Here is a 14848-nt window from a genome sequence, read left to right as displayed (position 1 = left end):
TCACGAATTTATTGCCTCTGATCACTGTATTGGTCATTACGCAACACAAATATATTTAGCGGATTGAAAATTCCAAAATACACTTCGAAATCCTGTAATGAATTTTAGATTATACATTCCAAAAAAAGAAACATGTTCACAACATTAAGTAATTTGGAATGTATTCTCATATTTGCAAATATATTTTGGATTTCACATTTCATAATGTATTTTTGTTTTTTGGGGAATACGTAATCTAGAATATGTTTCTAAATTTGATAGTATATTCTGAATTGGTTAACAACTATATTCAGGATTATTCACTCTAGAATAGAATATCTTTCCCAATCCAGTTATATGTCCCAGATTCATTAATTTGTAACCTATTGGAAATTCTAAATTAACCTCCAGTAATACAGTAAAACGAAAACAACACCTTTATTCAATCCATGAAGAACCTAGTGTGAATGTTTCAATATTTATGAAGCATCAACTGAACGAAGGCAGTAAGGATAGAATCGACAAAGGGTGAGAACGAATGAAGATGAAGAAAGGGTCTGGTTGAGGCGTAGAAGGAAGAAGTTTAAGAGTCTCCTATTTTATTTTAAAGGCTTAAATACCTTTTTCGTCCTCATTTTCGTAGTGTTTGTTCGGATGATTCTCATTTTTACCAAATATTAAATTGGTTCTCATTTTCGCAATTCGTGTTTAATTTAGTCATTTTCTTTGATGTCGTTTAAATCAGTAACAGAGCACTATATAGGTGACATTGTTTGTATTACATTGTACTGGGATGTATTATGTGTATTGTACATGTGGATTAGTGGATTATTAACGTTAACTTCTCAATTTGGGGAAAACAATTTCCAATTAGGTCGCGCTGCAATTATGGATTGACGAGTACAAGCGATTTCTTCATCTCCGAGTTTCTTCATCTCTGATTTGCAGAGGAAGTAACAATTGGACGTGGCGATTTGTTCGTTTGATTTCAATTTTCCAATTAATCGTTTGATTTGTTTCTATAACATTGTTGTCTCCAATGATTACAACCAGAGGTAAAGTAAAAAGATTGAGACCGTGACACAGGATTGCAAGAAGAAGAAGATTGCAGCAACACGAATTGAGAATGGAGGAAGAAGATTGCAGCAACTGACCAACTGTCCAACAATTCATTTTCAAAATCCTAGCTCACCTATTTATCCCCAAATATCTAATTACTACACATGTACAATATACGTAATATACCCCAATACAATGTAATACAGACAATGCCACATGTACAGTGTTCCGTTACTGATTTAAACGACGTCACAGAAAATGACTAAATTAAACACGAATTGCGAAAATGAGGACCATTTTAAAAATTTCGTAAAAATGAGGACCATCCGCAACAAACACTACGAAAATGAGGACGAAAAAGGTATTTAAGCCTATTATAAACTATCATTTCTACCCGTGCAATGCACGAGACACGAGATTTTAAAGATTTAAAATTACAAAAATATACTTAAATTTAATATAATTTTTTTTTATTTTATAAAACTAAATAAAAAATTTTAATTAATTTTGATAAAAATTTATTTAAGTTATTTATGTACATTTTTAATAAAATATATCGTAGTAATTATTTTAAATAATATATTAAGATTGAGTTAATTAAAATTAAGAAATTAAATTAAATTTTAAATAAAATATTCAATAGATAATGTAAAAAATATATAATAGTTGATTTTTTAATAATAAAGATGATGAACAATATATAAATTATTGAGTAGATTCTATAAAAATACAAAAGATAGACGATAAAAAAATGTAAAGAGTAGATAATATAAAACTATAAATGATAGACTGCGTATATAAATGTAAATAATAGATTCTTTAAAAATACAAATATTAGACGGATGATGCAAACAAAATATAAAGATATAAACAATCGAAAACTACAAATGTAGACCCTATGTAGAAAGATATAAAGAATAGACTATTCTTTTGTAGTTGGTTTTCTATATTATTTGAATTTTGAATTTCAAATTTAAATTTCTTTACCATATTTTTATAGTTTTTACAATTTAGAATTTTAAATTCAAACTTTATTACTTTATATTTTGAATATCAAATTTGTAATATGTATCTTAATTTAGAAAAAAAATATTGAAATTGAAATCATTAGTCAATTTTATATCTTTAAAAGTTTCAAGAATTTATAATTTTCACTTTGCAATGATACACAGATGTCTATGTTATAAAAATTATGTTTTAAATTATTGTTTAAGCTTTTGTGAAATGTCAAAAATACGAGAAAGTTTGTTCAAAAATATTTAAAAATTCATTAAAAAGCTTTAACGTTCTACAACTTTTTGTAGAGGTGTCAAAACGGGTCAGCCCGACCTGTTTTGTCCCGTCCCGCCTTTGGCCCACCTTTTCACTTTACATTTTATTATTTTTTAATTTTGTTTTAAATTTTTTTAAATTTTTGTTTATAAATATTTATACATATAAAAATTTGTTTATATAATATAGAAAATTTATTTTTTTTAATTGTTTTTAATTTTAAACACTAAAAAAAAGCGGGTTGGCCGGTCACGACGAGCTGACCCGCCTTTGACCCGCTAGTGTGACGGGTTAGGCGGGTTGGGCCACAACCGGTTGATGGGTTGGAAACTTCAACTCGCCTTACTCTTTTCTTGGCGACCTGGCAGGTGACTCGGTAGACTTGACCTGCCTTGACATGTTTACTTGTTTGGATGCTAAATTATAAATTTAAACTTTCACATCACATTTTTACAAATTTTATCCTATTGTAATTTTTAAATTTAAATATATTTTATTTAAACTTTGAATTTTAAATTTTCTGTATTGTTCACAATATAAATGTTAATTAAAACAAAATCATTGCTTTTTTTATACTTTAAATTTTAAATTATAACTTATTTTTCAAAATGTTATAAAAATGTGACTTATATGTTTCTTTTTACTTTTTAGTAATAAGAAAGTGATTCTACAATAAGTTTAAGAAAATAAATAAAATAGACAAAATTCAATTAATATATGTATAATTTAAATACAAAATCTTATTTATATATACTATTTATTTATTGTCATGTTTTATTTTGTATATAATTTTATATAAAATAAATATTTTAAAAAGAGAATAAATTTTTATAAATGTATGTACCATATTTATATATCAAATTAGATAATTTTTATGTATTCAGCAAAGTTTTGATTTTATTTTTGTTTTATTTTGAATTTCAAATTCAAATTTTGTTACCATATTTTTATAATATTTTACGATTTTAAATTTTAATTTAAAATTTCATTATCATATATTTCGAATTACAATACGTATCTTAATTTTTGAAAAAAAAATTAAAATTAAAATCATTAGTAATTTTTATATCTTTAAAAGTTTTAAAAATTTATAATTTTCATTTTGTAAGAATACACTTATGTCTATATTCAAAATTATTTTTAAATTAATGTTTAAGCTTTCCTAACTGGTGAAAAATATGTGACAATTGTTCAAAATCATTAAAAAAAAATTAATTTTTGATGATTTAAAGCTCCAAAAGTCAATCAACACCTCTGAAAAGGTAATAGAATAATTGACCATATCACATTTTTTGTGGAAATTTCCAAATACTTAAAGAGAAAGTAGTAAAACGAAACTTACTTAAAAAGATGGTCTGCAATGAACATGAAAACTGGAAAATGAAAAATATAATATTATAAATGAGAAAGGAAAACAAAAATATACGTGTTTGTCCAATTAATACATAGGAAAAGGAAAAATATATTGGAATGCATTTGTGATTTGAGTTTAAGTGTGAGAGAAGTTTTTCAAATTTGAAATAAAATTTTCAGTTTAATCTAATTTGAATATTAATACAAATATAAATAAGTACAAATAATATTTTAAAAATTATTATTAATATTTATATCTATTATGTGATATTTAGATAAGCTTGTTTCAAATATGAATATTCAACCACATATTATTATTATTTTTAAAATTTTAATATAAATTCATTTATATTTTAAAAATTAATTTATATAGTAAAAATTTAATATTAATTTTATTATTAAAATTTGTGAGAGAAGTTAATCAACACTCAAGTTTAATATTAATATTATTAATCCTCCTAAAAATATAAATGTTAGACCGTGAAAAAATATAAATAATAAAAAATTAAAAAACTACAAATGATAAATCATGAAAAAAAATATAAATAATAGATTCATCTAGTATATTAATAGTAAAGTTGTCATGTTTTAACATAAATTTATATTTCAAACTCTTATTTATAAATTCTTATGGGTAAAGTGGGCATTTGTTAATTTAGGGGATGCAGGAAGAAAAATGGCTGCAGTAAGAAAAGCCCCAAAAATCAAATGTCCAATATTTTTATCTTAAAAAAAAGAATATTCTCTAAAGTGAATTGATATTAGATACTACTTTTATATATATATATATATATATATATATATATATATATATATATATATATATATATATATATATATATATATATATATAACACTTAAATATCCTGAAATATTGTGACTGAAAAAGATTAAAAAAGTCAAAATTCCTTCATCCTTCTTCTTTATATTTTCCATGTTATTTGTTCTCTAAGTTGTTGTACTTTTCTATTTTACAGAGAAATGCTATAATTGTTTTAAGGTTAAATCATTCCATAGGTTTCCATTTTTGTAGCGAAATCTCAAGTAGGTCCCTCCATTTTTATTTGATTCAATTGAGTCCCTATTTTCGAAAATTCGTTGCAATTGGTTCATTTCCGGTAGTTGACCAGTAACGGTGTTAATTATGTGTCACGTGTCAGCACATGATTTTTTTTGACTTTTTTTAATATTTTTTTATAATTTTTTTTTTAAAAATTAAAATTGCCACGTGTCAATCTGACATTGTGCCACGTGGCAGAAACGATGTGATGTGGCAGTGGCAGTGCCACGTGTCAATATTAGATGTGAAAAGTCTTAATGTAGTCCCTATATTTGTTATTTTGTTTCAATTTGGTCCTAATTTTTTTAAAACTGAATCAATTTTATCCCTCTATCAAATTTAATTTTTATATAGATTTACAATGGTATTTTTATTATAATTGATATTTTTAACAAAATTAAGTTTATTTAAATGTATATTCTGCATTGAACTTTATTTAAATATTGTTTCAAATATTTATATATCAATAATTTATCGACAAATGTTAGAATTGTTATAATTTTTTTTAAAAATTTTATATTTGAATTTATAAAGTTTTTATTTTTAAAGCAACTCTAATATTTATCTATAAATTATGGATATATAAATATTTAAAATAAAATTTAAATAAATATTAGTGCAAAATATACATTTAAATAAATTTAATTTTGTTAAAAATATCAACTATAATAAAAATACATTGTAAAAATTATATAAAATTTAAATTTGATACAAGATAAAATTGATTCAGTTTTAAAAAAATTGGGACCAAATTGAGACAAAATAAAAAATACAGGGACTACATTGAGACTTTTCACATCCAATATTGACACGTGGCACTGTCACTGCCACATCACACTGTCTCTACCACGTGGCATAATGTCAGATTGACACGTGGCAATTTTAATTTTTTAAAAAAAAAATATAAAAAAAATTAAAATTAAATAAAAATTAAAAAAAAGTCAAAAAAAACACGTGCTGACACGTGGCACATAATTAGCACCGTTACTGGTCAACTAACGGAAATGAACCAATTGCAACGAATTTTCGAAAATAGAAACTCAATTAAGTCAAATAAAAATGGAGGACCTAATTGAAATTTTGCTATAAAAATGGATACCTATATAATGATTTAACCTTGTTTTAACTTATTGAAGTTTTTTTTTTCTCTATTATGATTCTTCATCAATTCCTTATTTTCCCTTTCTCCCATTTTAGTCACCACTTATCGTTTTGTTGTCATTGATCTAATTCAACTGTTTGTCTTTAGAAATAGAGGAGGAAATAGAAAACTTCCATTTTGGGTATGATATAGCAATCTCCCATACGCGTACACAAAAATGGTCTCAAAAGGTATAAATCAATTCCCACCACCATTAGATACAAAAATGATTGATGCTATTGCAATCATGCAGAAGACAACTTGTTTGACGAAATGACGAGGAAAGTATTACTTGGTAGAACTTTCAGTAGTCACGGCATTTGGGTTGAGGTTAACTCGTCCTTCACACTTACCTACCTTTATGGACCTTCTGGATGTTGAGTTCTGTATATTAAAATAATACTTTGCCAAGAAAAAAGCTGAATAATAGAATTTATTTATGTATATACAGAACCGTGGAAGTATCACAGCAACTACTTTGATTTCTAGAAAATCTCGGGTTCTTTTCTTTTCAACTTCCAATTCATCAAATAAAAGATATATATATAGATATATTAATATATACTGTTTAAAACCGTTGATGAAGAGAACAGCCATAGTAGAAAACCGCGGTCGCCACCAACTTTGACTCTGTCATAAATTAGTTTACTTAGTTGGTTCATTCTTATTTAAACGGCCAAATCCTTTGTTACAAAATATAAAGATGAAAATGAAGAACGTTAGTTTGATTTTATTGATTTTTGTTTTGGTGGAAGTGATATGGTGTGAAGGGTGTTGGAAGGAAGAGAGAGAAGCTCTTTTGGGTCTAAATGCCCGTTTTGGCTTCCCTTTGTCTTGGCAGTGGGAAGGCACAAATTGTTGTGAATGGGAAGGAGTAGAGTGCAACTCTTCCACAGAGAGAGTGGCCAAGCTTGATCTTCAGCGCCTATGGAGTGTAGCGTTCTTTCCGTCAGATTGGCATTTAAATTACGCTGATCTTGCTGTCTTCAAAGATTTGAAGAGTCTCAACTTGAGCCGTAGTTCTGGGATATTTGATTGTGCAGACAGTGAAGGTTATTCTCTTACACATTCTATTTCTTGATCATTGTTTACTCACTAAAAAGTGAAGTATGAATAATTATTTCCATTTAATTTGAATACTTTGTAGGGTGGGAAAATCTGGAAGTCCTTGACTTGAGTGACAGTAATATAGATAATGTCACCGACATTCTTGTTTGTTTGAATGGCCTTCCATCTCTCAAGTCTCTGTATTTATCATACAACAGTTTCCATGCAACATTCAACGGTAAGGATATAGATTACATGATGATGACGATGACGTGATAAGCATCTTTTTAATATTTACTTCAAATTGGTTTGCTTCTTCTACAACCTTTGACTAATACATGTGTATACCATTAGCTTTCGAAACTCTGTCATCGAAGTTGCTTAGATTAGAGGTCCTTGACATAAGTCAGAACTCTTTGACTAATGACATCTTGCCATCTCTCGGGGGATTCACATCTATGAAGGAACTGTATTTGTCTGACACTGGATTGGACTCAGATAGTCACATCCAAGGTGGAATAATTTTACCATTTCAATTGTAAAGATAATAGCTTCAGGATAAAATATATGTAATGTAACACACTTTACCTTGCAGGTTTATGCTCTATGTTGAAGAATCTTGAGGTCTTAGACTTGTCTTACAACAACTTCAGTGACAGTGATATTGCATCTGCTCTTAGTGGACTTTCATCTCTCAAGTCTTTAAATTTAGGATACACTCAATTGACTCCAAGATCAATTCTTAGTATGTCACACTTCCTATATTTCAAATCTTCGTTGTTGCTTTTGGTTGAAAATATATGCGAGTGTGATCAGGTTATATGTTGCCAGATATATCAAAAATAAGGTCTTTGGAGATTCTCACATAGAGGGGAACCAGTTGAATGAGAGTATCTTGCGGCGTTTAGGTTGGTTGTCCTTATTCTTTACTTAATTAAAGTAGATTTGACTCGGTGAAAACATGCATGCTCCTTATTTAGTGTGTACACTCATTACCATATGCTGTCAATTCTGTTTTTATCAGCGAATGATGGATTTACATGGCCAACCAATTTACAAGTCCTGAAGCTGAGTTCGAACAGTTTCACCAATGAATTTCTGTCATCTCTAACTGGGCTGCAACATCTCAAATTCCTTGATTTAAACTACAATCAATTAAACGGGTCGCTCGATATAAGTGGTTAGTATAATTAATTTGATGTATTCGATTGGTTGATCACGTTGGCAGTGACTCATAATTTTTTTTTATGGTGGTTGGACTTAGACTTTGAAACAGAGAATTCTTTTTATGTTGTATGAGCGAAGAAAGAATAGTACTCTTATCTATGAATGATCATAACATTCCATTCTCTATTTGTCTTTAACAGGATTATCGGCTTTAACCAGTTTGGAGAATCTTGATATAAGTAATAACCGAATTAACAGTTTTGTTGTCCATCAAGGTATTTAAAAAAGTCTTCATCATCGGTTGTCTTCAGAATACAATTTTAATCCTGTTGTAAACCATGCTATTTATTTCTTTATTGTGTTTAGTTGTTGTATTTGCTATGTCGTTTTGCCAAATTAAATATTATTTTCCTGTTTTAGTTTCAGGCTCAAAAAGTCTAAGCAAATTGGAAGTCTTTACCTTTGATTACAATCTGATAAATGGAAGCAAACTGAGGGAATCACTACAAGCTTTCTCATCTATTAGGGTGCTTTCTATGAAGAGTAATAAGATTATAGGAACAATCAATGCAGGAGGTAAAAATACTTTTGATTTTAGTCTAAGCTAAATTCGTTTCGTTGTTATACTAAATATAACTTCTTTTTCCATTGTGCAGATTTTCGTGATTTAAGTAACCTTGAACAATTGACACTGGACAATAATTATGACCTTGACAATGAGTTTTTCAGAAATATTGGGGAATTGACTTCTCTGAAAGTTTTGTCTGTTTTTGGATGTGGAATAAACGACACCCTTCCTCCAGCTGGTAATTCAATTTATCATTATAGTTTTTAGATTTCCTCGTTAACCATCACATATTGATCCTACACTTTTTTTCTTTGAAAATTTATATCCTTTCCATCGTGTTCTTATCAAGATCGTTTATTTTTTCAAAATTTCATATTTCAGATTGGTTTAAGCTGAAGAATCTCGAAGAGTTAGATCTAAGTCAAAATCAATTTGAGGGATCACTTCCTTCGTCTTTCTTAAACATGACATCTCTTCGAAAGTTGGAACTTTCACGAAATAAATTTAGTGGACAATTTGATTCTAACATTGCTAGTCTTACATCACTTGAATATTTTGGTTTTAAAGACAATCAATTTGAAGTTCCTGTTTCTTTTACACCATTTGCCAATCATTCAAACCTTAAGTTCATATATGGTGAAGGCAACAAAGTCATATTGGACTTACAACCTAGTCTGCAAACTTGGATTCCTCAATTTCAATTACAAGTGCTTAGTTTGCCTTCAATTACTAATACCGATTCTCTTCCGCTCCCCAGGTTTCTTCTATATCAAAACAATTTGACTAGCTTAGATTTCTCTAGTTGGAGGTTGGAAGGAACATTTCCTCACTGGTTGTTTAACAACAACACAAAATTGACTGAGCTTCTTGTTAGAAATTGCTCTTTCACAGGTGATATCCTGCTACCATTGCATCCCCTTACTAACATGAGGAGAATTGATGTGTCCAACAATAACATAACCGGACAAATCCCCAGTAATATTAGTTCTATTTTACCAAATTTGCAATTTCTAAACTTGTCTATAAACCACATCCAAGGTTCAATTCCTGTTGGGTTTGGGCAAATGAGCTTATTGGATACTTTGGATCTTTCAGATAATTATTTATCAGGAGAAATTCCAAAGAACATATCTGGAGATGGGTCAGTGCTCAAATACTTGAAACTTTCACACAATAAGCTAGATGGACCCATATTTCCAAATTTGAAATACTTGGAGGAGTTGTATTTAGATGACAATAGCTTTTATGGTAGCATACCAAGTAGCTTTCTGGACTCATCTCTCATTTACTTGGATCTAAGCTATAATAATTTAGTGGGGAAACTACCAAGTGTGGTTGGAAATTTGTCATACTTGCGAACACTTTCGTTGTCCAACAATCATCTTGAAGGGTCTATTCCGACAAGGCTAGTGGAACTTGAATATCTATCGTATCTAGATATCTCAGTCAATAATTTGACGGGTTCTGTGCCATCTTTTGTCAATGCTTCGGTGAATTACATCCATTTGAACAACAACAGGTTAAGTGGTTTATCCAAAAGAATGTTCAGCAAAAGATCTTTCTTAATGATGCTAGACCTTAGCTACAATGAAATAATTGGTAGCATTCAAGATATGATGCAAGACCTTTCTCATACAAGGTTGAACATACTCCTTTTGAAAGGTAACCGCTTTACAGGGCATTTACCAGTGCAACTATGCCAATTGGTAGATTTAAATATATTGGACCTTTCTTATAATAATTTTTTTGGTCCAATACCCAATTGCTTAGGTAAAATGCCTTTTGAGAATGATGACCCGGACTCATTAAGGGGTGCATTCAATGGGTTTATTCATGGAGAAAATGCACATTCAGGGGTTTTGGTACGAAATATAAACGAGGAAGCAAACTTCACTACGAAGGAAAGATCCTACACATATACATCAAGCATCCTTGCTTATATGTCTGGAATTGATTTATCAAAAAATAAACTAAATGGAAGTATTCCATTTGAGCTTGGAAACTTGACAAGACTTCGAGCATTGAACTTGTCTCATAATGATTTGATTGGACAAATTCCAACTACATTCTCCAATTTAATACATGTAGAAAGTTTGGATCTTTCTTTTAACATGTTGAGTGGTCAAATTCCTCCTCAACTAAATCAGTTGAGTTCTCTTGCTGTATTTAGTGTTGCACATAACAACTTATCAGGGGATACACCTGAGCAAAAAGGCCAATTTATTACCTTTGATGAAAGGAGCTACGAAGGGAATTCTCTTCTTTGTGGACCTCCATTGCTAAAAAGTTGTCATCCTTATGCACAATCACCTACCATTTCTCCAAATGACGAAGACAATGACAGTCCTGTTGACATGCATGCTTTTGTTGTAAGTTTTGGTGTGGCATACATATCGATATTGTTAGTAATTTTTGCCACTCTCTACGTCAATCCTTATTGGAGGCGATCATGGTTTTCCTCTATGGAATTGATCATCTTGAGTTGTTATTACTTTATGCAAGATAGCTGGAGGAGGTTTTCAAATTCTAGAAATTTGTAATATAGTTTATCTTTTATGCCTTAGATTGACTTGTTATTTGCTATGAATTGATTTATACAGTAAAAATATTAAAAGTTGAATGGATCGTGTTGTCTCGCGTCATTGAATAGACCATGAATTTGTATCCTAAGATGCTTCTTCAGTGCAAGTTGAAGGGATTAGCTTTTAGATTTAATCATATTCAAAAGGGCTTTGTTGTATTCTTTAATCTAAATATGGGCAACCTCAAACTCTTCTCGTCATATTTAAATGAATGTAGGAATTGCAGTTTTTGTTTCTGAAGTGTATTTATGGAGATTTTACTAATGGTGCCAGTTATACAATCATTTTAATACCTGCATAGCGGTTTAAGCTAGTGTAATTTTTACAAGGAGCATTTGTGTGGCAGTAAATATGCTTTTTCCAGACATTTAACTGAAGTTTAGTCCCTTTACAACAAACAACAATCGTGCTCAATGGGTCAATGTGTTTTAGATATACTTTGGTCTTGAAAAAGGAAAAAAGAGAAAGAGCAAAAGAAACACTTGATTAGAGTCCATGCACAGATTATAAGAGCAAAATCCAAAATGGCGAATGTCTTCTCTCATTGTTTCTGATTATCATTTGCTTTCCTAATCTCACACTACAACATTTTTTCACTTTAGACAAAGCTAAACTTGTTCACAGATGTATTAATTTTTTCAGATTGGCCATTGAACCTATTAATTTTTCCTCCTCGTCTTGCAATGATTCTGATAATAATAATGACCTTTGCTTACCAAATTGTTGACACAAAATCTGGAAAAAAGAAACAGTTTGACATTGATGTTGTCAGTTTTTAGCAATTGGTTTTCTGTTTATCTGTTCTTCTGTTTCTGCAACTGACATCAAACATTTTCATAAACTGTTTGATATTTGTTTCTTTGCTTTCTCCTTAAATATGTATTTGTCTCTCTCGTTGGAGTAAGATAGTTTAATAAAAAAATACAGAGTTCTTTTTCTTCCTTGCTTTGGATGTGTGATATTTCTTAGTTTCCTTCTCTGTTTTTGCTCACTATATGGAGGGATTCCATTATGGTATTAGAGCGGGTTAACTCGCTTGTTTCCGCTCTGCATGTTCTTCTTGCGTACTCGAGGCCTGAGGTCTCTTCCAAAGGTAAGGAACATGTTAGTTATAGACCCCAAAAAAGCAAAAAATTGGGATGATACATTATTATTTATAATTTATTTTAAATTTATTGAAATTGAATTTAAAGATAGATAAACTATGAAAGATTAAGTAGGTAAATAATAAAGTAGACAATATTTAAAAATAAATTATTATTATTATATATTATTTAAAGACCAATGTAGGGACTATCTTTTACTATTTAGATTACTAATTTTTATTTTATATATAATATGGTCATTAAATGAGTTTTTAATGTAATATAGTCACTAAAGTAGTTTTTATATATTATGATAACTAAACTAACTTTTACTTAATATGGTCACTTAGTTTTTATATAATTTGATCACTAAAGTAATTTCTATATATACAATATGATAATTAAATTAGTTTATGTATATTGGTCAATAAATTAGTATCTACATAAAAGTAATTAAATTGGTTTATGAATCAAAATCTAAATTAAAATATAATATTAGTTATTAAGATTTTGATTTTAAATTAATCTCTAATTGAAATAAAGATTAATTTCTAAAATTAAGTTTTCTAGCGGTGTTTATTAAAGTATTGACAAATTTGATTAGGACATTAGGAATTTTTAAAGTATTGTCACTTTAATTTCAGAAATATCATAATTATTGAAGATCTCTCAGTAGGAAAAAGATAGTTAATTTGATTTTATTATTAAAATAGGCCATTGCAACTATGACAGAAGAAAAGTTGTTGGAGGAAATTACGAGGAAAGTATTAGTTGGTAGTGCTTGCAGTAGTAGTCATCACGGCCTTTGGGTTGACCTCAGGTCATCTTTCACTGTTACCGTGGTCGCCACTCGCTTTAACTCAGCCATAAATGAGTTTACTTTAATTGCTTCATTCTTATTTAAACGGCCAAATCCTTTGTTGCAAAATATGAAGATGAAAATGAAGAAGGTTAGTGTGAGTTTATTGATTTTTTATTTTTTTTTATAGCTTATCAACAACTTTTATTAGGATAAATGATCAATTTCGTTCTTTAGAGTTTGTAAACTGATATACTTTACTTTTTGAAAATAACATAATTATTGAATGGTCTCAAAATGTGAAAAAGGACAGTATTTGTTTATATCATTAAAATACTTTAATCAAAGTTAACGCCGTTCGCACACATCGCTCTGCCAAATTTAGGTAGTGTTTTCCGTGTACATGCACACACGTCACTTTGTTCATAAGTCTAAAGAAGAGGGATGACAATTGTACGGGATGAGTTTTGCTACTCATTAGTTTTTTAGAAAAAATTTATCCATATTTCTTTACTTAAATTTAATGGGTATTAAATTTTTCTTTTATCTTCATCTTTTGTCTCATCGGATAATGGATATAATTTTATACTTATATTTATATCTGTTTTTTTACTATTTTAAATTTAATTAATTTTTATAAAACAATAAAAAATTATGGTAAAGAAAACATAATATTATCAAATATTCAAATGTTAGGAAGATGGTTGTTTCTTCGATATCAAATATTTTAAAATAAATTATAATTGTTTACATTTTACATTAGAATATCAAATAAAATTTCATGAAAACCAAAATATTTATTAAATTTGCAAACTGCAAACATTAAGGAAACCTAATTGATAAAATTTTAAAATATTTTTAAAAAAATAAAAGGAAAACAATATTCAAATTAAAATATATTTTAAATGTTTGTTTACTTCAATTTTTAAATTCTAATTAATCTCTTTTTTATACACTAATAAAAATTACAATACATCACTTGATAAAAATGGCGCAAAGAACAAATAATAAAAGTTTGACATAGATCTTGTATACAATTACATTAAATTTTTGTATTGTAATAAATAAAAATTATTTATACAATTATAGTGAAAAAATTACAATATGATTGATAATGAATTAGAAAAAAATTAGATAAAATATATTGAAATAGTATTCTACATGATAAAAATAAACAACAAATAAAAATATTAAAAAATTAACAAATGTGTGTCCTAGAAATAATTTGAGAGACTATTGAAAGAAATCGTACAAAGGAAAACAAATGTATAGTTAAGGGTATGATAAAATGAAAAATACCTCAAAGATCTAAGAAAATTTTTCAAATATCAACATATATACTCAATGTTGAGAAATCATGAAAATTGTTTTAGAGAAACAAAAGAGTTTTTCAAATGAAACAAATATTTTATGCTAGTAAATGAAAGATTTATGCTATTAAACACTTAAATTGATAGTATTAAACATTCTCATATGAAAGGAAAATATACAATAAAATAAAAATATTTAAAAAATAATAGAAATATTCAAAGGTGAGACATAAAATTTTTTTATTGACATACATCATTTTAACATGATTATATAAGGTTATGATAAGATGAAAAATATATTAGAGATGCGAATGAGTTTCATGACAAACCAAATATGGCGGGAACGGGTATTATGGTGGGATATATACATCCTCATACCCATCCACATACCCAATTGAAAAAGTCGGGGACTCCTCGTACCCATAT

At 28.4% G+C, this 14848-nt stretch overlaps 2 protein-coding genes across 5 annotated transcripts; both read left to right on the top strand.

Moving 5' to 3' along the window:
* The first annotated feature begins 6137 nt into the window (after nucleotides 1–6137).
* LOC114184339 (receptor-like protein 13) lies at nucleotides 6138–8361 on the top strand. Its single transcript, XM_028071652.1, has 8 exons — nucleotides 6138–6194; nucleotides 6706–6916; nucleotides 7012–7149; nucleotides 7266–7424; nucleotides 7507–7609; nucleotides 7728–7819; nucleotides 7936–8091; nucleotides 8279–8361. The coding sequence occupies exons 1-8, from the start codon at nucleotides 6138–6140 to the stop codon at nucleotides 8359–8361; spliced, it is 999 nt and encodes a 332-aa protein (XP_027927453.1).
* On the top strand, nucleotides 6446–11316 carry LOC114184940 (receptor like protein 21-like). Of its 4 annotated transcripts, none has more exons than XM_028072356.1 (10): nucleotides 6446–6916; nucleotides 7012–7149; nucleotides 7266–7424; nucleotides 7507–7656; nucleotides 7743–7819; nucleotides 7936–8091; nucleotides 8279–8353; nucleotides 8505–8654; nucleotides 8735–8884; nucleotides 9028–11316. In XM_028072356.1, exons 8-10 carry the CDS (start codon nucleotides 8615–8617, stop codon nucleotides 11184–11186), a joined length of 2349 nt encoding a protein of 782 aa, XP_027928157.1. In that variant the 5' UTR covers nucleotides 6446–6916; nucleotides 7012–7149; nucleotides 7266–7424; nucleotides 7507–7656; nucleotides 7743–7819; nucleotides 7936–8091; nucleotides 8279–8353; nucleotides 8505–8614; the 3' UTR covers nucleotides 11187–11316. The 4 variants fall into 4 exon arrangements, with proteins under 4 accessions (XP_027928157.1, XP_027928155.1, XP_027928156.1 ...); XM_028072354.1 differs by having other exon boundaries at nucleotides 6447–6916; nucleotides 8499–8654; XM_028072355.1 differs by having other exon boundaries at nucleotides 6447–6916; nucleotides 7507–7819; nucleotides 8499–8654.
* Nucleotides 11317–14848: the final 3532 nt, after the last annotated feature.

This window comes from Vigna unguiculata, chromosome 5 (genome assembly GCF_004118075.2).
Source record: "Vigna unguiculata cultivar IT97K-499-35 chromosome 5, ASM411807v1, whole genome shotgun sequence".
NCBI lineage: Eukaryota > Viridiplantae > Streptophyta > Magnoliopsida > Fabales > Fabaceae > Vigna > Vigna unguiculata.
Note: the sequence above shows the minus strand (reverse complement) of the source record. Positions and strands in the feature narration are given on the sequence as shown.

Excerpts from the sequence above, each read along its gene's own strand:
- LOC114184339 (XM_028071652.1), top strand. The coding sequence starts at position 6,138 with ATGACGAGGAAAGTATTACTTGGTAGAACTTTCAGTAGTCACGGCATT. Across the intron at positions 7,425-7,506 it reads CTCAGATAGTCACATCCAAG|GTTTATGCTCTATGTTGAAG; the intron begins GTGGAATAATTT and ends TTTACCTTGCAG. Across the intron at positions 8,092-8,278 it reads CGGGTCGCTCGATATAAGTG|GATTATCGGCTTTAACCAGT; the intron begins GTTAGTATAATT and ends TGTCTTTAACAG.
- LOC114184940 (XM_028072356.1), top strand. The coding sequence starts at position 8,615 with ATGAAGAGTAATAAGATTATAGGAACAATCAATGCAGGAG. Across the intron at positions 8,655-8,734 it reads AGGAACAATCAATGCAGGAG|ATTTTCGTGATTTAAGTAAC; the intron begins GTAAAAATACTT and ends TCCATTGTGCAG. Across the intron at positions 8,885-9,027 it reads CGACACCCTTCCTCCAGCTG|ATTGGTTTAAGCTGAAGAAT; the intron begins GTAATTCAATTT and ends TTCATATTTCAG.